Source organism: Schistocerca piceifrons, chromosome 4 (assembly GCF_021461385.2).
Source record: "Schistocerca piceifrons isolate TAMUIC-IGC-003096 chromosome 4, iqSchPice1.1, whole genome shotgun sequence".
Taxonomy (NCBI): Eukaryota; Metazoa; Arthropoda; class Insecta; order Orthoptera; family Acrididae; genus Schistocerca; species Schistocerca piceifrons.
The window spans coordinates 300,622,422-300,646,216 of NC_060141.1; the positions used below are offsets into that span (position 1 = coordinate 300,622,422).

The following is a 23,795-nucleotide window of genomic DNA, read 5'->3' on the forward strand; positions in this document are numbered from 1 at the left end:
GACGTCTGACTGCAGCTCTCCTGATTTGAGTAGTTCCAGTCTAGCAGCACGCATCTTTCCCTACAAATGTAGTGCAACAGAACTATCTCAAGACTTGACTTATGTTTAATTCTGTGTATTGCAAGACGGACGTGAAATACGTACTGTTAATATGTTTAATGAGTCCCAACATTGCGCAAGGACTTGTATAAGGATTTCGATGAAGATTCAGTGTAGTAAGTTGATTATATTACAATATTTCTTACAGTGATTGTGTTCTCCCATTCTTTTGATTTTACCCCAGAAACCCATGTACCATCCCAACAGGACACATCATAATTTTGGTGATGAGAATTTACATGGTAACATCATTGGCGTCGTGGATTGTGGGAGGTCCCGTTCCCTGACGACCTAAAATTGTGGGAGATTCATTTTTAGCAAAGACTACGTGGTTGTTTATGTGAGAGAACTTTTGTCTGTCTTTATCACGTTTTGCTTTGTGACCCTAGCCATACAAGACACAGGCTATTCGGTTTCAGGTATGGCAGATACAATAATAGATGGAAGGAATGACCAACTTCCTGGACAATCGGACTCAGGTGTCAGCACTGTTTTCCGCCACTTCAGCACCTCCATAGTGAACAACACATGCATATGCCCTGCAGTTCAGGCAGTTTAAAGCATAGGAAGAATGGGCGAACTATACAGCGCAGTTACATACACACACTTCGCGGTGCACCATATCCAAGCTATGGATCGACATACACATTTCTTGACCACAGTAGGATTGGAAATGTAACACCTTTGTTGCAAAGTGTTTCCAACGACCAACCCTGAAAGTGTTTCGTATATAGAACTAGTTGCTGCCCTTTATAGATGCATTGATGAAAAGATTCATGTTGCAGGTGCTAGATTCAAATTTTACAAACTTTGTAGACATCCCAATCAAACTAACAGGGAATGGATAGCAGACTTAAGAGGTCTGAATAGACAGAATAAATTCAGAGGTGAGTGTCGAAAGTACTATAGTGATGAGATGTTACACAACGCCATAACGCAGAATGTCTCTGGCAGTCATATAAGGATCAGATTCTAAAGTATCCAGATCCTATTTTAAAGCGAGTGCTTGATTTGATGGGTACAGTTTCTTTGTACAGATGTGTGATCTAAACCTACAAATTTGAGTAGTCTCTCTCAAACTTCTCAAAACATCAGGTTTTGCGCACATGTCGTATCTGCGCAAATCTTCTTCTCACTCGCAATAATCGGTTTGCGCAGATACGGTATTCACAGAATTTTGCGCAGACAATCCGTTGCGTGTTGAGGGTCTTACGAAGAATATCCAAAACCTAACAATCAGGATTTCTCCAAACTCGGATATCTTTTAGACGTAGAAATTAATGTACACCGGCTGCACAGGAGGTAAGTTGTTGTTATGATGTATTGCTACCAGTACAATGCATCTTCTTGTTATATCGATCAGAAGAAATCGACATCCTTTCGAAGTTTGAGAACCTTTTGTTACAATGTTTGTATGACTGACGTAACAGATCATATGATTAGTGATTGCTGAACAGGAGAAAAGAAGGCGTGTACGTCGAAGAGACTTAGAATCGTGTTATTATTAAAACGCGCTGAACGAGATGGGAGCCGCAGCCACTCCTATTATTGTCTTTACTGCAATCTGGGGTGTTGTTGGTATTGTTTTACCATTTGTAGTGCCTAAAGGACCCAACAGAGGGTAAGGAAATTGGGTTGTCAAGCGACAGAATTTGTCCGATTTATGTTACAGTGATATAGTTTCTGCTTTTATGCCATGAATATTTCATGCATATGCTACAACAGAAAGCTAACAGTTAAAACTTTTCACAGGGTATTACAAGTTGTATTGATGCTGACGGCTGCAACTTGTTGGCTCTTGTAAGTACAATTTTTTTTCCTTCTTTTCGCAGTATCTTGGCTCTCGTTCACAACAATCTAAAGACTTGAAAAGTATAAATTCATACAGTTCGGGTAGGATATAGGTATTTCGTTTTTTTTGGTAGGATTGTTATGAAAATAGAGAAAGACTTTCTGAGCTAGGTATGCAGCAAATCTTGCATTACTTTATTGCGTGTGACAAGCTGCAGATTGAGAGAGAGAGAGAGAGAGGCTCGATATTGATTAAAAATATTGGTACAGTATGTATTTTGTATCACGATACACCATGTTGTAGTTTGCAAACACTGTGTGTGTGTGTGTGTGTGTGTGTGTGTGTGTGTGTGTGTTTTGGAGAGTAAAATCCACAGTGAATTACTTTATGGTGTTCTGTAAAATTAGTGGATCATGGCCCTATAAGTTCCTGCATGTTATGTATCGTGTAATTGTAATGAAGGACTTTGTGTTATGCATATTACACTGAGGTGCTATAACGATAGTCAGGATCAAAACAAAATCATTAGCTAAGTCTAGATGAACATACTTGCTCTCTAAACTCAATGTTGTAGGTAATCAGTGTTCCAAAAAATGACTTCTTTCTCTTCTGCAGTAAGCCAACCCTGATACAATGCCATCAACAGTATTTGAACAAAGAGGATTGACTAAACTACACCATTATAGCGATCCTTGAGCATTCATGGCCATTCCCATTATTTCAGGGAAGTCTTACATTGCATTGTCTTGCCATTGATGAATTGACAGATGCAGCTCTGTAATTGGGTTTAAATGCAACCAGACTACAGAATACTGTACAGACTTAGCTTCCTTGGGTTAACACTAACCACACTATTTACTAGCCTGAGATTAAAAAATCGCATATTTGTGCTTGTCGTATTAGTCTTTTCACAACACGTGGTAGAGTTTTGGAGTTAATTGGAAGGCTCTCCAATGAAAGGGAATGCACAAAAGCACCTAATGCTTGTAAGGAAGTGACACTCACCACTGAATGAACTTAGATTACTGAAAATGATTAAGCATTTTTTTCTGACATCAGGCACAACCAGTCTAAATCCTGTTTTCATTCATGACAGCCGATAATTAAAGTGACAGGAAAATTTTTATTCAGACAGTAGTGAAGTCTACAACTATCAGTTCTCCACGTGTTATATGGTATCAGTCTTTTGTCAAAAGATATTCTTGTCTGGTTGTTCAATAATATGTGGTAAGCTGGTTTTGATCCCAAATTTTGAAAAGAGGACATCCATCTTGCAACAGAAGGAAAACACCTCACCCATAGTGAATCATAACATTGCACTGTATATGTAACAAAATTACTGAAAGGGATTATAGGCCATTGTATTGTATCATACATACATACATGCATTACTCCTTGTTCCATAGATCATGAATACGACATTTCATAATGACGTGTAATGTGTCACTTTAATGTAAATTTTCTTTACATAAAATAATTAATTAATTTTTTATGGTTACTTCATATCTAAGAATTCATCCATTAAGTAGGAGGAGTTGTCATTAATAAATTCTTTTAATTTGCTTTTAAATGGTGGTTGGCTAACTGTCAGACTTTTAATACTATTTGGCAAATGACCAAAGATTTTTGTGGCAGCATAATTCACCCCTTTCTGTGCCAAAGTGAGATTTAATCCAGAGTAGTGAAGATCATCCTTTCTTCTAGTGTTGTAGCTATGCACTGCACTATTATTTTTGAATTGGGCTGGGTTATTAATGACAAATTTCATAAGTGAATATATGTATTGCAAAGGTACTGTGAATATCCCGAATTCCATAAATAAATGTCTGAAAGGTGATCTTGGGTGGGCTCCAGCTATTATTCTGATTACATGCTTTTGTACAATGAATACTTTCTCTCTTAATGATGAATTGCCCCAAAATATACCATACGAAATCAGTGAATGAAAATGGGCACAGTAGGCTAATTTACTGATATGTTTATCATAAAAATTTGCAATAACCCTAATAGCATGAGTAGCTGAACCTAACCGTTTCAGCAGATCATCGATGTGTTTCTTCCAATTCAATTTCTCATCAATGCACACACCCAGAGATTTTGAGTATTCTGCCTTAGCAACAGACTTCCATTCATAGTCTATATTTATCAATGATGTTATGCCATTTACTGTACAGAATTGTATGAACTGTGTTTTCTCAAAATTTAGTGAGTCCATTTGCAGAGAACCACTTAATAATTTTCTGAAAGACATTGTTTGCAATTTCCTCGGCTGATTCCTGCTTCTTTGGTGTTATTACTATACTTGTATCACTAGCAAAAAGAACTAGCTCTGCATCTTCGTTAGTATAGAGTGGCAAGTTCGTAATATATATTAAGAACAATAAGGGTCCCAAGACTGAAACCAGTGGGACACCAGTCTTGATATCTCTCCAGTTAGAGGACTCTGCTGGTTTTTGCAGACTATCTGTACTGTTAATTTAAACCTTCTGCATTCTTCCAGTTAAGTATGAATGAAACCATTTGTGAACTGTCCCACTCATACCACAATATTTAAGCTTCTCATGAAGAATTTCATGATTCACACAATCAAACACCTTTGAGAGATCACAAAATATCCCAATGGGTGATGTTCGGTTATTCAAGTCTGTCTGGAAAAGTGCCCTGTTTCAGTGAGCTACTATCCATGTGGCTGATAGTGAATCTTTAACAGTGAAGCCTGTTTTTCATTGAAAATAATGAAGATTGGTTTGGGGAGGTTGCTGCAATAGAGATGATGAGAAATAGGTCTGTGCTGATCAAAACATATCATGCCAACCAATCGCAAGTACTTCAGGCCTGTGTCAAGATAGGAGATATACGTCACCAATTCTCCTCATAACACCGAGCGAGGTGGCACAGTGGTTAGACACTGGACTCGCATTCGGGAGGACGACGGTTCAATCCCGCGTCTGGCCATCCTGGTTTAGGTTTTCCGTGATTTCCCTAAATCACTCCAGGCCAATGCCGGGATGGTTCCTCTGAAAGGGCACGGCCGACTTCCTTCCCCATCCTTCCCTAATTCGATGAGACCGATGACCACGCTGTCTGGTCTCCTTCCCCAAACAACCAACCAATCTCCTCATAACAAGCTCAATAAAATTCAAGGTGTTATCTTCTATTGGGACCTAAGGGTACAAACTGATGAAGATATGCATACTGATCTGGTGCAGCAGCATTGAGTCTATTTTGTTAGGCACATCCAGAGGGGACCCAAGGATAATAGTGGATACCGGAGCTTTTATCCTAGCCGTGGAAGGCAATGTTTTGCCTGACAAGATTGAGGTCATGGTTTATCGGTGTGATGTCAGACCTTTTTTCCTCCTCTGATAAGATGCTTTAGGTGCCAAATGTTCAGATACATGTCCTCCCACTGTTCTAATGAGGCTGTCTGTAGGGCATGTGGTCTGGTGTCCTGTGAGGACAGCTATTATGACCAATCCGCACAGTGTGTCCATAATCCTCTGTGGGATAGTGGCACTCTCTCTCGCTGAGGGAGAGTATAAGAACACCTCCTTTCAGAATTGGATGTCTGCCTATTCGACACTGGAGCTGCAACACATTTCAGTGCAGACCATGGAACACTCAACTATTGATCCCACATTTTGCAACCTGAGTGTTTTACCCCTGATTCAATGGTGCATCCGTGGTGATCTTTGTGACAGTGACTATTTTCCTATTGTTCTCTCCCTCTCCTCTCAGACATCAGGGACATGCTTCACGTTAATGTCTTCAGAAAAGTGACTGTCAGGCTTTCTCCTCTACAGCCACTTTAGCAGCCGTTCGTGTGACAAATGTTGACAAAGTGGTACAGAATACTATTGATACTATTCAAGTTGTAGCAGCAATGATGCTCTACTCCTCCAGCTCATCCTAATAACCACCAGTGCATGGTGATTTGAAGATAGTCACAGCTACTAGGGGATGCTGCAGGGAGCTTAAATGGCACAAGTGCCATCCCTCTATGGATAATTTAACAGTATTCAAGAGAGTATGGGTGAAGGTGCACTTTTTAATACAGAAAATGAAACAGGAGTGTTGGGAGCAATATGTATAATCTATGTGATCCCATACCCCATCATCATAAGTATGGATTAAACTATGCCGCATTTGTGACCATCCACAAACCAAGGCAGTTCCTGGCATCATTGTCAGTGGTAACATCTACACTGATTCCGTGGTATTTGCTGAATTGTGGCACACTTCACTGAAGTGCCTGCTTACAGTAATTACATCCTCATTTTCTGACCTGGAAACACCTTACTGAATGTTGCCCACTATCCTTCAATGCACACAGCTCTCTTTACTTGTGGAGCATCAACAAGGGCTTTCGCTTTTCCACTGACAAAACCTTTTGTATGAATTTCTGGAGTCTGTCCATCTTGGGCCTGTTGCTCTTCCATTAATTGACACTGCAAAATTCCAGAGGCTCATGCTTGATAGGAAACTTTCTTGGTCCTCCACGTGTCTTACTCGGCTGTCTGCTGTACCCAGTCCTTCCCTATGTGTCTTTGGCAGTACTTCCAGGGAGTGGATCTGATCTCCCTCCTCCATTTGTACCGGTCCCTTGTCCATTCGACTATGGGTCCTTCATTTATGCATCTGCACCTCTGTCCATCTTATGCCACCTCAATACAATGCACTATCATGACATCCATTTAGACTCAGACTAACCGTGGTGTTGGGTGTGCCTTCATTGTTGGCACCAACAGTTTTCAGTGCTGGGTTCTGGAACACAGCTCGGTATTTACAGTGGAGCCCTGTATCAGGCCATGCAGTGCATCTTGTGACACACACTTTTAAATTGTGTCATTTGCTCTGAGTCTCTCAGTGCCCTTCAGAGCCTCTGTGAACTGTACAGTTTCCATCCCTTAGTTCAACGAGTCCAGGAAAGCTTTCACTTGATCGCTCTTGATGAAGCCACTGTGATGTTTGTCAGCACCTGGTCACGCCAGTCTGACAGGCAACAGAGCTGCTGATGGTGCTACCAAAGCTGCAGTCCTTGAACCTCGGCTCAGTAGTTCTTCCCTTCCCTTAGGTGATCTCTGTGTTGCCCTCTGTCAGCAGGCAATGTCACTTTGACATCACCACTGGTCTTCCCTTCATGGGAACAAGCTCCGGGGAATAAAACCTCTCCCAGCGGCTTGGCTGCCCTCATGGCCCTCTCGCTGCGAGGAGATAATTATAGCTAGGATGCATATTAGACAGTGTCGTTTTAGCCATTGCCATTTGTTATGTGGTGATCCACCTCCACTTAGTCCTCATTGTCCTCAGTCATTGATAGTATGCCATTTCCTGAATGAATGTCCTTATTTAACCACTTACATTCTCATGTAAGTTTGCTGTATGAGTTATCAGCCATTTTACCAAATGACACGTGGGCTGTCAACCGCGTTTTACTTTTCATCTGTCATAGCAATGTGGCAGAGGACATTTAATCTTTAGTTCAAGACTTCTGCTGTATCTATGCAGTATTTTATGGCCTTTTCTGCAAGTCCATGTGTTTAGCTGTCTTTCCTTCTGTCAGTTGTGCTTAACATGTAGCTGTTTTGTAACTCCTTTTTTGCCTTTGTACTCTGCAGTTCTGACATGGACGTGTATGATCCTAGTTGTTTTTGTGCCCTAAAACAAAACAAAAAAAGGCTGTCTATCATACAGTGTTAGCAAAATCTCCAACCAAACACTCGGACATCTTCGTGCTGACAGCATGAAACATGTTCTCAGGTTTTTTAATCGTATTTGCAGAAAGAAGACTTTCCCTCTCAATGTGGAAGGTATTATTATTCTTGTTCTGAAACTGGGAAAGGAGACACACATTTTTACTAACTACTGGCCAGTCTCTTATGAATGGGCTGTGTAAGCTGTTCGAACGAATGGTCAATCGCCACCTTTGTTGGTGCCGTGAAGCTGGAGGGCCTGTATCATGATTCGAAAGTAGGTTTCGGGCTTTTCAGTCCATCAAGGATCATTTGGCTCATTAGGAATCTGCAGTTCAGTGCTTTTGTGCATCACCAACATCTGATTGCTGTGTTCTTTGACCTACAGGAGGCATAAGATACCACCTGGCAACATCACATCCTATCTACACTAGGTGTGTGTGGTTTCTGGGGCAGTTTACCCATTTTTATTCAGAATTTCCTACCTCTGACTTTTTAGGGTTCAGATAGGTTCACTCTCAGCAACAAATATGTACAAGAAACTGGAGTCCCTCAGGTATCGGTTCTGAGCATAATTACTATCACTACCAATGGTAGTGAGTCCTACAGTCTCTTTGTCACTGTGTGTAGATAATCATTGTCTATATTAAATCTCTGAACCACTGTGCTCTACTGAGCTCGAACTTCAGGGGACTGTCTGGAGTGTACAAGACGGGACCGTGTATCAAAGCTATCAATTTTCTCTTTGCAAAATCATGAGTTGTGCGTTTTTACTGTGTCCGGACTGTGCACCTACACCTACAAATTTATCTTGTTTTTACTTTAAGTTATTGAAACTTTTCAGTTCTTATGATCTTTTTTGATAACAAGGTAACTTGGCTATCATGTGTCCAGTGGCTCAAGGTTGCCATATCTCAGGCTTTGTGGTACGTCAAATCCCTGACCTTGACGAACTGTAGCGATTCCATGCTTGCTTAAAAAGCATATTCCTGTGCTGTCCCAAAAATCTTTTGGTCGCCACCATCCAGAACCCACTGGCTGAACTCTACAGCTCTGAAAGGACAGTGACAGTCATCTGGACACCAAGCCACATAGGCATTCCAAGAAATGAACAAACAGACAGGCTAGCTAAGAAGCAAGTACAGGAGGTCAGCTTGATGTCAGAGAACTGGACACCAACTTACAATTACAACTTTGGTGGTCTGGGAACAGGAACAGCTGGTTACTATGACCCAAAACAAGTTGAGAGTGGTTAAAGGGTCCACTAAGGTGTGGCATACGCATTTCCAGGCCTCTCGGAAAATGCCATTGTGTTGTACCAACTGCGCTTCGGCCACACGACTCGCCCACAAGTTCCTTCTGTGTCAGGTGGGTCCCCCTCACTGGAGCTGCAGTAGTCTACTGATGACAGCGCATGTTATTGTTGGTCAACCTGCGGTATGCACTCAGTTTGCCTACCTCGCTATCTCAGATGATTTTGGATGATACAGCCATTACCAAAGTATTACATTTCCTGAGGGAGAGTGGATTTTACACTGAACTGTAATACTCCTCCACTTTCAGTATTACAGGTGTTTGTGGGGAGGAGAGCCTACCCCTGCGGCAGGTACCCTCCCCCCCCATGAGACCACAGGTTACTTTCTTCCCCCTCTCACATTGTTGTGCCTTTAGACCCTCTTGTGCAAGATGCTGCTTCGATTATCTCTCTTCTTTTGCTTATCGTGTCACAACTACTGTTACACCCTTTTTCAAACTCTTTGACTTGCTTATGTAGTTGAAGCAGACAAGTCCACCTTCATTTGCTTTTTGTACGTTTTGTGTTTCTCTCATGAAAGCAATAGAGAAATGATAACTAAATATCATTTTCGTTGAAGACACTAAATAACACCATGCTCATTATCTTCTTGTGTTTCATTTCCATTGTCTGACTTCAAATTTTGATAAAAGTTATTGTAAACAGGGCTACAAACTTCGACATAAACGTTCTGTCACACAGTATAGCAGCTTTGATGGACCTGCTATTAGGATACTTAGGTTCCAAAACAGTGTCAGTTATTTTCTTTGGTTACCTATGCCTTCATGCAGATTTGTGCTAGTGTAGTAGGGCATGTTAAATATTTTGACTTCATTCTTTCAAAAAATGACTGAGCAAGGTGGTGCAGTGGTTAGCACACTGGACTCGCGTTCGGGAGGACGACGGTTCAATCCCGCGTCCGGCCATCCTGATTTAGGTTTTCCTTGATTTCCCTAAAACGCTCCAGGCAAATGCCGGGATGGTTCCTTTGAAAGGACACGGCCGACTTCCTTCCCTGTCCTTTCCTCATCCAATGAAACCGATGACCTCGCTGTCTGGTCCCTTCCCCCAAACAATCCAGTCCAATCCTTTCAAAAATTGACGGGGTCTTAAAGTTGTGTTTTGGTTAGCAATTCCCAATTATATCTACAAGAAATGGCAGTTACATTGTTTTGCTAGGTAAATAGCTATTGCAGGTTCGTGGTATTTTGATGTTTCATGCAAAATTTGCCCAAATTGTCTTCTTTCAAGAACTGCCTTATCATTATTTCTCTCTGTACTTCTGCCCTAAGGATAAGAATATACTATAAAATCTGTAATCATTTTAAACCACCTGTAAAAGTTTTTAATGTAGCAATACTCATTTACAGCAGTGTCTTTTTCTTAATATTGCACAAGTAGTTAAGTTTCTTGTTTTTCTTTCTCCAAGCACAAATAGTTTCTTCCATTTTCAAAAACTGGAAATTAGGAACCATGGCTAGTAAAAGGAAGACAAGGCTGGAAACTACCACTCAAATGAGTTACTTCGTAGGAACTGGTTGAGAAATGCTGCTCTCTGAACTTTGCTTGATGTCATAAGATATGTGCATCTGCTAAGAGACAAAAGTGGATAGAACACCAGAAATTACTCTACAGTCACTCTTGCAAAGGATATTTATCCAGAAGTGCTTGAAAAGTGGTTGCTAGGAAGTAGTTGTTTTTTGATACCAATTATAAATTTTAGAATCACATGCAGTGATCCATGCCATTCATGGAAGGGCATGTATCACATATGTCAAATATAGAGCTCAAAGTAAAGATGCGCGTGATTGCAGTTAGGTGGTAAACATGGAGCAACATACTGTGGGAAAGCATTACTCAATAGGTGCAGAGTCTACCTGCTGGAGTGCATTTGTAACCTTTGTGGAGCAAGAAGTGATGAAGGAGCTGTGTTACTTGGGAAGATTTTCAGCCCAAAGGAAGACTAATGTGATGTATATCAACATTTGTTGTTATATACTATTCATAGAATATTAACGAGAGGTCTTTGAGGCAGTAATATTAGTTGGTTTCCATGTAACGTGTAACCTTTTGTGAAAGTTTGTGGTAATATACAGAGCTAATAATAACCAATCTCCACTTTGAGTAGAGAAGCAGTGTTTTGTTTTATAGCCACTTCATTTATAGAAATCTGCCTGGAAGAAAGAAGTAAAATGCCGAGGAAGAAGGGGGCACAGCATAGCTGGATCCTGAAGTAAATCGCAAGAGTTGCAAGGCTGAATTCCAAAACTAATGTAATAAGGGAGTGTTACGGCAGTGGCGTTACGTCTAGCTGCAGGGAATAATAGGTCTAGAACAGACATTACTTAAGCAGTTAAAAGATCGCCGCACTAGCCAAATACAGAAGTCATCAGCCATTTAATAAACACTCCACACAGTCCTGAAGAAGGGAGAGGAAAACTGGGAAAACGCCAAAACATATCGCCTGGCAGAGGAAAAGTGAAACGTAGCAACGTTAGACAAGCACCTTGATATCCTCAATTGCAACTGTGAGATTAAGCTATGTTCAGAATTTGAGGGTCAGTGTCCAAGGGAAGCTAACTGTAAACATGGAGTGCACATCTCCTCCTCTTGTTCTAAGGATGTGAAGATCCCTGTCAAAGGACTGATGTTTATTAAAGGTCAAAGAAAGTTGGATCTGTTGGTCGGTATCAGATTGGGTTAACAGATATACCAGAGCACAGAAGACAAATTAAAATGCAGAAGAGGCAAGAGAATGAATTAAGAAGACTTCCTGAATATAGGCAGAAAATCAAGAAAGAGTTAACATTACAATCAAATGAAATTATTTTCTTTGATAAAAGATGAAGAGGCAGATGATGTTAGAGATGAAGATTCTGAAGACCCTTTGCAGACATGATGTGATAATCCTGATGTACCCTCTATTTGAAATACAAGCTAGTATTATACAGTACAATTGCACAATGTTGCAGTGCGAAGTATTAGATATGGTGCCACTCTGTGCTACAGATGCCATTGAAATAGCTACACATTTGGTGCTGGATTAATTACTGAAGGAGACAGGAGACAAGTGGTTTATTACAATACAGTAAAAAGGACGCAAGAGAAAATCGTGTATAACTTGTAGAATTTCATGATCGATGCAGGATAGGCAAGATTGAATGTATGTTATTTGATGAACCCCAAAATTCCAGTGAAGCTGTGTTACAAGCAGATAACTCGAGCTGTCAGTTTCCAAGTATTGTGAAAAAAGAGCATTACACTGTTTGCAGTCAGCCAGGTGGAAGGTACCTTTGCCAATTTACTCCAGAGAACAACTTAATTGGAAATAAACCTGCTGAAGTTATTGATAATCATTTAGTGGATTTTTTAAAAAGAAACAGTATTTATAGAAGTTTGCAGACTATTGGTGGAGACTGAATGAATTTTAACACTGGTTGGGAAGGAGTTATGCATTGGGTTGAGACAAAGAAGAATCGTAAACTCATTTGGTTGGTTTGTGCTCTTCATACTAATGAGTATCTTTGAACCACTTGATCAGTTGGATGGGAAAACTTTGTCTAACACTAGTGGAGCTGTAACTTTGGCAACATGCTTCATAGTGGAACAGAATTTGAAATCAGTCCTCGTTTCTCATAATTTCCTTGCCAGAGCTTCTGGTTCCAATGAGTGACACTGTTGTAAAAGACATCTCTACATGTCAGGCTTGTGGTCACAGGATAACTCTGACTATAAGGGCAGATGCACTTCCAACTGAAATGTCAGTATTAGAAATTGGTCCTGCAAGCCACTCTTGGTGGTTAACAACTGCAAATAGGATTTGTTGAATACGGCTTTGAAAACATGGGCTTAAAAGCAACAACTTGGTGGTGTTAAAACTGTTATGGAATTCACTGATGCCTTTTACTATCCCTGTTGGTTTACAATCAAAATCGAAATTCTCTCAGATGGAAGGACCCCACCACATTCTTCAACTGAAGCTTTTAAAATCCCAGAAGAAGGCATTAGCATATATTGTTTTGCCATCAATTCAACGTTCATCATGGTTCACATTTAGTGAATTGGTGCGTTAGACAGCTTATGCATGGAAGACCAAGAAGAAAAGAAAGCAGGGATGCCGAAGGAAGATGACTGAATTGAGGAATGATGATGATGATACACCAGGAAACCTATCTGTTCCCTCTAGGAAGACACCTATAGTAAATTCATATGCAATTTCAGTTTTAGAACTGATGGAGTGGTCAGAAAAAGTATCTGAACCTTCAGTTACTTTTAAAATCAAAATAGAAATATGAAAGTTTGTTCTAGAGCCAATGTATGTTCAAAAATAGCCTATTCATAGACAGTCACTAGATAGGTGTGTAAAACAAGGAACAAAGGCTTCTGGCAAAGCATGTATTCCCGAGAAGCGAGAGGGGTGTGCTAGAAGCCAGGAAGCACTCAAAAGAATGATTTCTAGGAACGAATCGGAGCAAGATTTGATGAATATTGCTGACTGAAGCTTTTTACATTTTTATAATGTGTTTTAATTGTTTGACAGATTGCAAAGACAATAGTTCATTAAACCACTTTTTGAACAAATTTTTCATTATTTTATATTAAATTATGACACTTTTGTTGGATATTTAGATATGCATTATAATCAAGCCCAAATGTACTGAGCTAAATGTTTATCAATTAAGAAAAACCTTTTAAAAAGGATATTACACATCAAAAGCCAAATTTTTGGGCCCCCTCATTCACAAAAATCATGAAATTTTATTTTTGCCCTCTAAAATGACACACCCTACTAATATAGCCGCCTTATATCACTGTACATGAACTTTATGCCCTCCCTGAAATCTTGGAACTGATATCTTTTGAAGGTCCTACCAGACAGTTTGTGTTATTTTTGTTAATGGAGTTAAGCCAACAAAATCATCGTTCTGCATTTCCACTGCAGCAGACAGTTTGTTTTTCCTTCCATTCGGATCAGGTCTGCCTGATCTTGAGGGCTGTAAACATGTTGTGTGTGTCAGTAACTTTCCACTGATGTCAGAATCTGCATCAAAAGGCAAATAGGTATGGCCAGGTACCAAAAATCTTTTCTCCATACTCTCAATCCAGCCTATTTCAATCTGGGAGATCCAAACCCACATAAGTACTTATTTTGTCCTACACAAAAGTCACTATAAACAATGTGTTAGTTTTATCTAATTTTGGGATAGCTTGAAGCAGAAAGCTACCCACTTCATCTGCTCCCTGTCCTGCTGTACACTCTGGCCAAACACATGCAAGCACATCAATTGTATTACAAACATGAACACCAAAGTTTTGGGTCCATAGTTGTCTTAAATAAAACACAACTTTGGTTGAAATTGTAGGTGTCAGTAATGCTTTTCTGTTGCAATAATCAGTGTGTCACATGTGGGATTGAGAAACATTTTCTTTGCTTCAGATGCACTTCTGTAGCTCAGGTTAGTATTCTTTAGATGTAGAAGATTATGTAAGACCATATCTTCAAGTGGGATGCTTGCAGCTTTGTCATTATCCTACGTATGCCCTTTCATAGAAGTTTGAGGAATATGTTGAAATAGTTACTGAAAACTAATCTGTATTCACGTAGGTTTAAAAAGCAACTATGTGACATACAGTCGATACACGTCTTAACTGAACTGAAATTGAGGATATAAGGTCTGTGTACAGTCTGAGAAAGTGAATGATATCAGTACCTAGTGAACAATGTAGTGTGCTGCTTTGCAGATTTGACATGATATTTGCACACATGAGGCCTGTTGTGGTATTTTCCATGTCTGTTGGAGTATGTAAATTAGATGTCTTGCCATTGGTGTTTGGAGGAACAACTTAAATAATACTTACAATGACTATCTCCTGTTAGGAACTACAAATACATTTTATCGTATTTCAAAACTGAGATTTGCGCTATATTGGAGTAGTCTTGTGGGTATGAAATAGTGTCGATAACCTTCATACTAATTGAAACTTCATTAAGAATATAATTTAGGAGACTTAGAATCGTTTTTTGAAATAACAAATGGAATCTATACCTTTTAAATAATCGAATCGCTTCTTTGAGATTCCATGCACAAACAGAAATGCACTTTTTGCACAACTTGACCTTGGTTATTGTTTTAACATTATATTTAAAACTTTTGTCTTCTTCATGCTTCAGCATTTAATGTCTTTAATGTACTGTCTATTACAAGAAACCCGTTTAACTGAGCTTAAAAGATAGCCATGTTGAGCATTTTGAACTCCTACTTTATTATAAGTATTACAAAGTCCTTTCTTTCTGCCTTCTGCAGTATCTTTGTACCTACACCATTGTACAGTATTTGGCAGCATTGAATGCTGCTGCGCACTTTTAGCAGGTATAGTTTTACCTCTGTAATACATTCTTGTCCACGGTTAGATGCCTTCTTTCCACTGTAATATTTCCAATGTTCTGGATTTCTCTTCTTCTTTTTGCCTTAATTTTTATAGTTTCGTTATTTGTAAGAAAATTGTCAGTTATGTTTATAATAAACTCAAGGTATAAGGCTGCTCTCCCATTGGTCAGTTCAGTAACCAGTTAGCGATTCAGAACCCAGGTATCAGTGAGATATGGGATACACCCTTATTCTATTAAGAAGTTTTGAGACTGCTTTGTAAGGTCTGCTATCTTACCCTTCTTAGAACTGATGTGGAGCTATCCTGTACTCTTGATAGATCAATGTACTGATGCCAGATGGACCCAGCTCACATAATGTGCACCTAGTTAAATTTTCATCACACTGGGGGATACCCCATTAGTTCACTGAGCCCTTCAAATGTCAAAATCACCTTTAGTGAAACTGAAAGTAAGGGTAATGAGAATTCCACAGTTAAGTGGACAGGAGAGAGCTGGTAGGTGGAAAGAGTACACCAAAGGCCTCTAAGAGTGCGGGGACTTGTTGGATGTAGTAGAAGAAGAAATAAGAGTTGATATGGGAGACACAGGTCATCCAGTATTAGTCAGTTCAATGCAGATTTGGAAGACTTGTGATCAGATAAGGTAGAAGAGGTAGATAACATTCTTAGGGAATTTCTGAAATCTTTGGGGAACTATGAACCAAGTGACTACTTGTCAGTTTATAGAATCTGAGTTGAGAGACATAACATCATACTTTCAGAAAAATATCATCCACATAATACTGAAGATAGCACTGGCTGATAACTGCAAGGATTATCACACATTCAGCTTAACGACTTGTGCATCCAAGTTGCTGACGAGAATAATGTACAGGAGACTGGGAAAGAAAGTTGAGGACCAGTTAGATGATGATCAGTTTGGCTTTTGCTAAGGTGATGGCACCAGAGATGCAGTTCAGATGTCGTGTTTGACAATGGAAGCAAAACTGAAGAAAACTCAAGACAGATTCAATGGATTCACTGACTTAGAAAAAGCTTTGATAATGTAAAATGATGCAAGATGTTGGGAATTCGGAGAAAAATAGGAGTAAGCTATAGGGAAAGACTGATAAAATACAGCATGTACAAGAAGAGGGAACAGTGAGAATGGAAGACCAAGAATGATGTGCTTGAATTAGATTGTAAGACAGTTATTGTGTTTTGCTTGTAGTATGTAATGTATACAGTGAAGAAGCAATTATGGAAATACAAGGGAGATTAAACAGTGGGATTAAAATTCTGAATGAAGGGATATCAGTTATATGAATTGCTTGTGATGTTGCTACCCTTAGTTAAAGTGCAGAAGACTTAAAGGGTGAGTCAAATAGAATGAACAGTCTAGTGAGTCCTCAATATGGATTGAGAGTAAACAGAAGGAAGACAAAAGTAATGAGGAGCAACAGAAATGAGGTCAGCAATAAATTTAACATCAAAGATGGGAACAACAAAGTAGATCAAATTAAGTGATTTTGATATGTCACAATCAAATTACAAGATGGATCAAGCAAGGAGGACATAAAAAGCAGATCAGCAAAGGCAAAGAGGGCATTCCTGGCTAAGAGAGGTCTGTTAGTATCAAAAATCAGCCTTAATTTGAGAAAGAAATTTCTGAAAACAAATTTTTGGAGCACAGTATTGTACAGGTTGGTGAATCTTGGACTGTGGGAAAAGTGGAAAAGAAGAGCATTTAAGATACGCTGTAAAAGAATGTTAAAAGTAGATGAACTTTTTGTCTGTCCGGCTGAGAACCTCCTCATTCCTAGTCTTATTGATTGGCAACGAGGAGGTTCCCCACGGAATTGACAAAGAAACAAACATACGGAAAACATTGGCAAAAAGGGCTGTGATAAGACATGTTAATACATTAAGGAATAACTTCGTCGAATTACAGGGAGCTGTAAATGGTAAAAACTCTAGGGGAAGATGGAGGTTATGGAGGTTTAAATTCATTCAACAAATAATTGAGGAGGATGTAGGATGAAGAGGTTGTCACAAGGGAAGAATTCATGGTGAACTGCATTGAACAGTTGGTAGATTGATGGCAAAAAGTAGACCTGAAGATCTCTCTGGCAAGTCTGGTATCCGTTTAGAGAAAAAATGCACCTGCAAGAAAAGTCACTCGATGATGTGGGTAGATATTATCATTCATGAGGAAGAAGTCCATATCAATAGCAAATCTGAACACACTTGCACAAGTTTATATATAAAAAAAAACAAAGATGATGTGACTTACCAAAAGAAAGCGCTGGCAGGTCGATAGACACACAAAATTCAAGCTTTCGCAACCAACGGTTGCTTCGTCAGGAAAGAGGGAAGGAGAGGGAAAGACGAAAGGATGTGGGTTTTAAGGGAGAGGGTAAGGAGTCATCCCAATCCTGGGAGCGGAAAGACTTACCGCGCGTGTGTGTGTGTGTGTGTGTGTGTGTGTGTGCGCGTGCGTGCGTGCGTGTGTGTGCGCGCTCGCGAGTGTATGCCCATCCGTTTTTCCCCCTAAGGTAAGTCTTTCTGCTCCTGGGATTGGAATGACTCCTTACCCTCTCTCTTAAAACCCACATCCTTTCGTCTTACCCTCTCCTTCCCTCTTTCCTGATGAGGCAACAGTTTGTTGCGAAAGCTTGAATTTTGTGTGTATGTTTGTGTTTGTTTGTGTGTCTATCGACCTGCCAGCGCTTTCGTTTGGTAAGTCACATCATCTTTGTTTTTAGATATATTTTTCCCACGTGGAATGTTTCCCTAACCACCACCAAACTTATACCTTTCTGTGATGTACTTTCCCAACAGATTAAAGTGAATCATTCTACAAACAAAAATGTAATTTGCTTGTGAAGAGTGCCTGTATATAATTCCTCTGCTGTTTACACTCTTGTGTTTGGCATAGGGTTCGTAGAACTGCTCTGACTGTTTCTCTACTGTTTCACCCCTATATAGCATATGAGAAAAATGGACACCTAAGATTCTCCATGCAAGCTCCAATGTCTCATATTTTACTATGATAGTCATTTCGCTCTGTTTTGTTGGGAGTCAACAAAATATTTTAGCATTTGGAGGAGGAAGTTGACTGAAATTTCACATATCTGAGTAACAAGAAATGGCTTTGTTTTAATGATTTGCATTCCAGCTCAAATATCAGATCAGTGATACTTAGCCTCATTTTTTCCTGATGATACAAAATGAGCTGCCCTTCTTTGGACTCTTTGAATGTCTTCCATCATTGTCATTGTTGTAATGTCAAGTTGAACACTTATATTTCAAAACGACACAACACATGTAAGTCACTGAGCAAGTTGACCAAGCAAGACATGTGAACATGGTAACATTCAAATAAGCACTGAGTCCAAGTCTAGCGGCCGCTGGCTGGCTGGCCGCTCAGGTGGCACAGCTGCTTCATGGCTGGGAGACAGCGCCGCATGTAGAGGACGCGCGTAATTGCGCGGCAGCACTTTGAATGATCGACGAGTCACAACAGTCATTCAGTACGAAAACTGTACTGCCCAGCTGTGCTACAGATAAGAATGGACAAGTGTATTGTAGGCAGTCATCTTATTAGATTTGTTGCACCTTTAAAATGTTGTGATAAAATGCAATCTTTGGTTCACCTTCCCCACAATTTTTGTTGTCTGATAGTGTCAGTTCATTATCTGTAACTGTGATCCCAGGATGTTGAGTTCAGCTGACTACCTTTAAAGTTCTTTGATTTATCATGTAACCAGAAGTTATTATTATTATTATTATTATTATTATTATTATTTAGTCTGTGCAGAACCTCGCAGTTTATTTTTTGGGATCAGTTGCCACTTTTTGCACCATGCAGAGATATTGCCTGAATCATATTGGCTGATAACTTCATTTGCTGATGATGCTGTCAGTCTAATAATATGAGTGGGCTGTTTGGATTGTCTCCAGATCATTTATGTAGGTTAAGAATAGGAAATAACTTATAACTCTTCCTTGGAAAACACCACATATTACTTGAGTTTCTCTGGATGACTTCCCTGCAATTACTACAAAGTATGACTTTTCTGGCAGGAAATTACAAATCAATTTGCATAGTCATGACAATACCCTATAAGTGCACAATTTGATCTGCAGCTGCTTGTGAAGAACTATGTCAAAAGACTTCTGGAAGTCTAAAACTATAAGAGATTCCATTTTTATAACACTCTTTACCTTTTGTGAATAAAACTACATCTTCTGAATCTGTGCTGATTGTGTGTCAATAGATCATTTTCTTAGAGATATTTGTAATGCTGGAACTTGGTATGTGTTCCAAAATAGTTTTACAGATCTGTATCAAAATATGGATCTATAATTTGGTGTATTACTTCTATTTCCTGTCTAGTGTAATGACGTCATCTATGAAACTTTCCAGCCTTTAGGTACAGATCTTTCATCAAATGAAAAGTTGTATATGATTACTAAAAAGTGGAGCTAGTTCATCAGCAAACTCTGAAAGGGACTTACTTCATTTACAGCCTGGACTGAAAAGCTTGTATGAAATTGCTTCATTACATGTACCTCTAAATCATTCATGATGACAGCTGTTACTGATTTAAATTCAAGAATACTTACTGCAAATTGTGTGACTCCACTTTAGTTGCTTTCAGTCAGTAACATTACCAGTGATACCACACAGTGAAGGTATTGATTGTTTTTTGCTACTGGTGTACGTAACTTTTCTCCATTCACAATCCAGTCTTGATGTTACTGATTCCACAATAAATGTGCCCAGCTTTGCACTGTTGCAAGCTGCACTTGTACACTATTAGATTAATGACATGGTTTCCTTATAGCATGACGTAGACTTGGAGAGAACACATTATACCCACATTGAAAGCACAAGAACAAATACAGAAAATCATTCTTTGTTGAGCACAGTGCTTACATTGTCTTTGAATTGTGTTCTAAGACAGGAAGAACTTCTTTCATTTAAAGATGACATAATTCCATGTGAAGATACGTAATTTTTGGTGAGGAAGCTACATTGCAATTGTAGTTAATATACAGGGCTATTACAAATGATTGAAGCGATTTCATAAATTCGCTGTACCTCCATTCATTGACATATGGTCACGACACACTACAGATACGTAGAAAAACTCATAAAGTTTTGTTCGGCTGAAGCCGCACTTCAGGTTTCTGCCGCCAGAGCGCTCGAGAGCGCAGTGAGACAAAATGGCGACAGGAGCCGAGAAAGCGTATGTCGTGCTTGAAATGCGCTCACATCAGTCAGTCATAGCAGTGCAACGACACTTCAGGACGAAGTTCAACAAAGATCCACCAACTGCTAACTCCATTCGGCGATGGTATGCACAGTTTAAAGCTTGCCGTGAGCGAAGAAACGGTTGAACGCGTGCGGGCAAGTTTCAAGCGTAGCCTGCAGAAGTCGACGAATAAAGCAAGCAGGGAGCTAAACGTACCACAGCCGACGGTTTGGAAAATCTTACGGAAAAGGCTAAAGCAGAAGCCTTACAGTTTACAATTGCTACAAGCCCTGACACCCGATGACAAAGTCAAACGCTTTGAATTTTCGGTGCGGTTGCAATAGCTCATGGAAGAGGATGCGTTCAGTGCGAAACTTGTTTTCAGTGATTAAACAACATTTTTTCTTAATGGTGAAGTGAACAGACACAATGTGCGAATCTGGGCGGTAGAGAATACTCACGCATTTGTGCAGCAAATTCACAATTCACAAAAAGTTAACGTGTTTTGTGCAATCTCACAGTTTAAAGTTTACGGCCCCTTTTTCTTCTGCGAAAAAAACGTTACAGGACACGTGTATCTGGACATGCTGGAAAATTGGCTCATGACACAACTGGAGACCGACAGTGCCAACTTCATCTTTCAACAGTATGGTGCTCCACCGCACTTCCATCATGATGTTCGGCATTTCTTAAACAGGAGATTGGAAAACCGATGGATCGGTCGTGGTGGAGATCATGATCAGCAATTCATGTCATGGCCTCCACGCTCTCCCGACTTAACCCCATGCGATTTCTTTCTGTGGGGTTATGTGAAAGATTCAGTGTTTAAACCTCCTCTACCAAGAAACGTGCCAGAACTGCGAGCTCGCATCAACGATGCTTTCGAACTCGTTGATGGGGACATGCTGCGCCGAGTGTGGGAGGAACTTGATTATCGGGTTGATGTCTGCCGAATCAGTAAAGGGGCACATATCGAACATTTGTGAATGCCTAAAAAAACTTTTTGAGTTTTTGTATGTGTGTGCAAAGCATCGTGAAAATATCTCAAATAATAAAGTTATTGTACAGCTGTGAAATCGCTTCAATCATTTGTAATAACCCTGTGTTTGTAAGATCAACAGTATTGAGAAACACTTTATTGTGGTCTTCACCCATTACTCAAAAGGCAGCAACTTGTGGCATGTATTTCAAAATGCCTCTTACGGTAGAATCAAAATGAAACAGTTGAAATGAATGCTCACAAAAGCACATTAGACAATGTATCAACCTCTCATATGTTTACTTAAAATATGGTGAATACTTAAAGGAGTTTTTACCTTCTGGTACCTTTACCATTCAGAACCACCACCTTGGTACAGGAGCCATTGTCCTAGGGTGGTGTATCACAGGGCACAGAGAATAGCTTGCACACAGGAACTTGAGAGAAGGATGGCTGGACCTCAGCAACTTGTAATAGGGCGAAGTGAGGGCTAATATGCACTTTTTAAGAAAAACCTGTTTAATTGTTAGCCACATCTGTTTTAATACACACAAACTTTCAGTGCTGGTTTAAAGAGGTGTGTGTGTGTGTGTGTGTGTGTGTGTGTGTGTGTGTGTGTGTGTGTGTGTGTGTGTCACACACGTACAACTTTTCCATGTTGCATCCCTCAGTTGAATGTTTTTCTATTCACTCATTGCATTATTATTATTATTATTATTATTATTTTCCAGCTGGTTATGTTGTTACATGGCTCAGATGAATCCTTTGATTGGCCCTAAAATTTCAAACACAACTCTTGCAATTATGGCCACTCAGTGGGTGAGTATTATTTGTTTTCTGATTACATGCATCATAATGTCTGACTTCTTTTTCAGTCTTAACATGATTTTATAAGATACGTGAAAAATGCATCGAACTGTTTGTTTCAGAGTGGATACACACCAAAATAAATGGGTCACAAACATAACATAAAATAGGGAAGACATCTCTCTACACATGAGAATATGGTTTTGTGTTACCATTCTAGTTCAGGAAAGAACTGTCACTTTATTTGTTGGTGTTTGTATGTTTGTGTATATGTAGCAGAAAATGATTAAGTTATTGTCAAACAATGTAAAATCAAAGATGGAATAACAATATGTAAAGGATTCTTAACTACTCACCACACAGAGGAGGCATTTATTCATAGAGCAGCACAGTGAACAAGAATGCTAGATATATTCAGCAATCAAAGCCTGTCGCACACTTAAGAATTCACTAATTTCACTTGTTCTCTCAGTTGCTCTGTCGTACTGATTATAACTGCTGGAAGAGTTTCCCCAAGTCAGTGTTTCAACAATTGCATCAAAATATGGCCCCATGAGCTGCTTTTCAAGTTTCGTAGCTGCTGCTCATTCAGATTTGATTAGCATGCTTCTCCTTGTAACAGACTTCTTTTCAGTGCTAATCTATTTTGCCATCATTGAATAACCAGTGGCTCGGAAACTTGAAGAAAGAGCTGATGAGGCTGGATTTTGAAACTTTTGAAACAATTTCTGGGTGAGGTGAGGCTTCATCAGTTAGTCTGTATAACAGAGTATCTGCAACAACAAAAGTATTTTGTTAACTCCAGAGGTTCACATGCTTTACCTACTGAATATATCAAACATTCTCTTTCATTGTGCTTGTCTGCTGCTCAGTCTGTGAGTAGCAATTTATTCTTTCCATTAAGTTGTTATTATTGTCTATATTATTGTCAGAACTGTTCATCATTTCTGAAAGCATTGTAAATACTGTTGTATAATAACATTTATTATTTAAAATAAACTAATATAATCATTTAATAAAAACATTCCTGAAAGGGTAATACGGTGTTTGTGTACAGTCATGTAGTTGTATCGAAGTAATCGTTATCAGTTCTCAGCTGTTGCAATGTTTTAGAGTAGCATAGATTTCTGGCAGTGATACTTACTATCTGTGAAAGCTACTAACGTAAATTTTTCATCAGTGTAATAAAATATCTTGTTTCATTATTGTCAATAAATTGATTACACATGTCTTTTAAATCTGGCCAGATGTCATTGTAGTGCTGCACTCACCTTTAAAGGTTTGTCTATTTTATTATGGGAACTGATCATAGAAAGCAGCATGGTCTTGCACTTTAAGTGCAAGAGGTAGACAAAAATATGGAAACACCAAAAACAAAACACATTACCATGCCTAACACAATACTGAGAAACTTTTGGCACTCAAAACAGCTTAAAGTCCTCTTCAAATGGAGAAATACAGGTTCTTTGTGGTTTGTAAGGGAGTCTTACACCATTCTTCC

At 39.4% G+C, this 23,795-nt stretch overlaps 1 protein-coding gene across 1 annotated transcript; it reads left to right on the forward strand.

Moving 5' to 3' along the window:
- The first annotated feature begins 1,519 nt into the window (after positions 1-1,519).
- On the forward strand, positions 1,520-23,532 carry LOC124795081 (V-type proton ATPase subunit e 2-like). Its single transcript, XM_047258900.1, has 4 exons — positions 1,520-1,720; positions 1,852-1,899; positions 22,219-22,306; positions 22,417-23,532. Exons 1-4 carry the CDS (start codon positions 1,623-1,625, stop codon positions 22,435-22,437), a joined length of 255 nt encoding a protein of 84 aa, XP_047114856.1. The 5' UTR covers positions 1,520-1,622; the 3' UTR covers positions 22,438-23,532.
- The last annotated feature ends 263 nt before the right edge of the window (positions 23,533-23,795 follow it).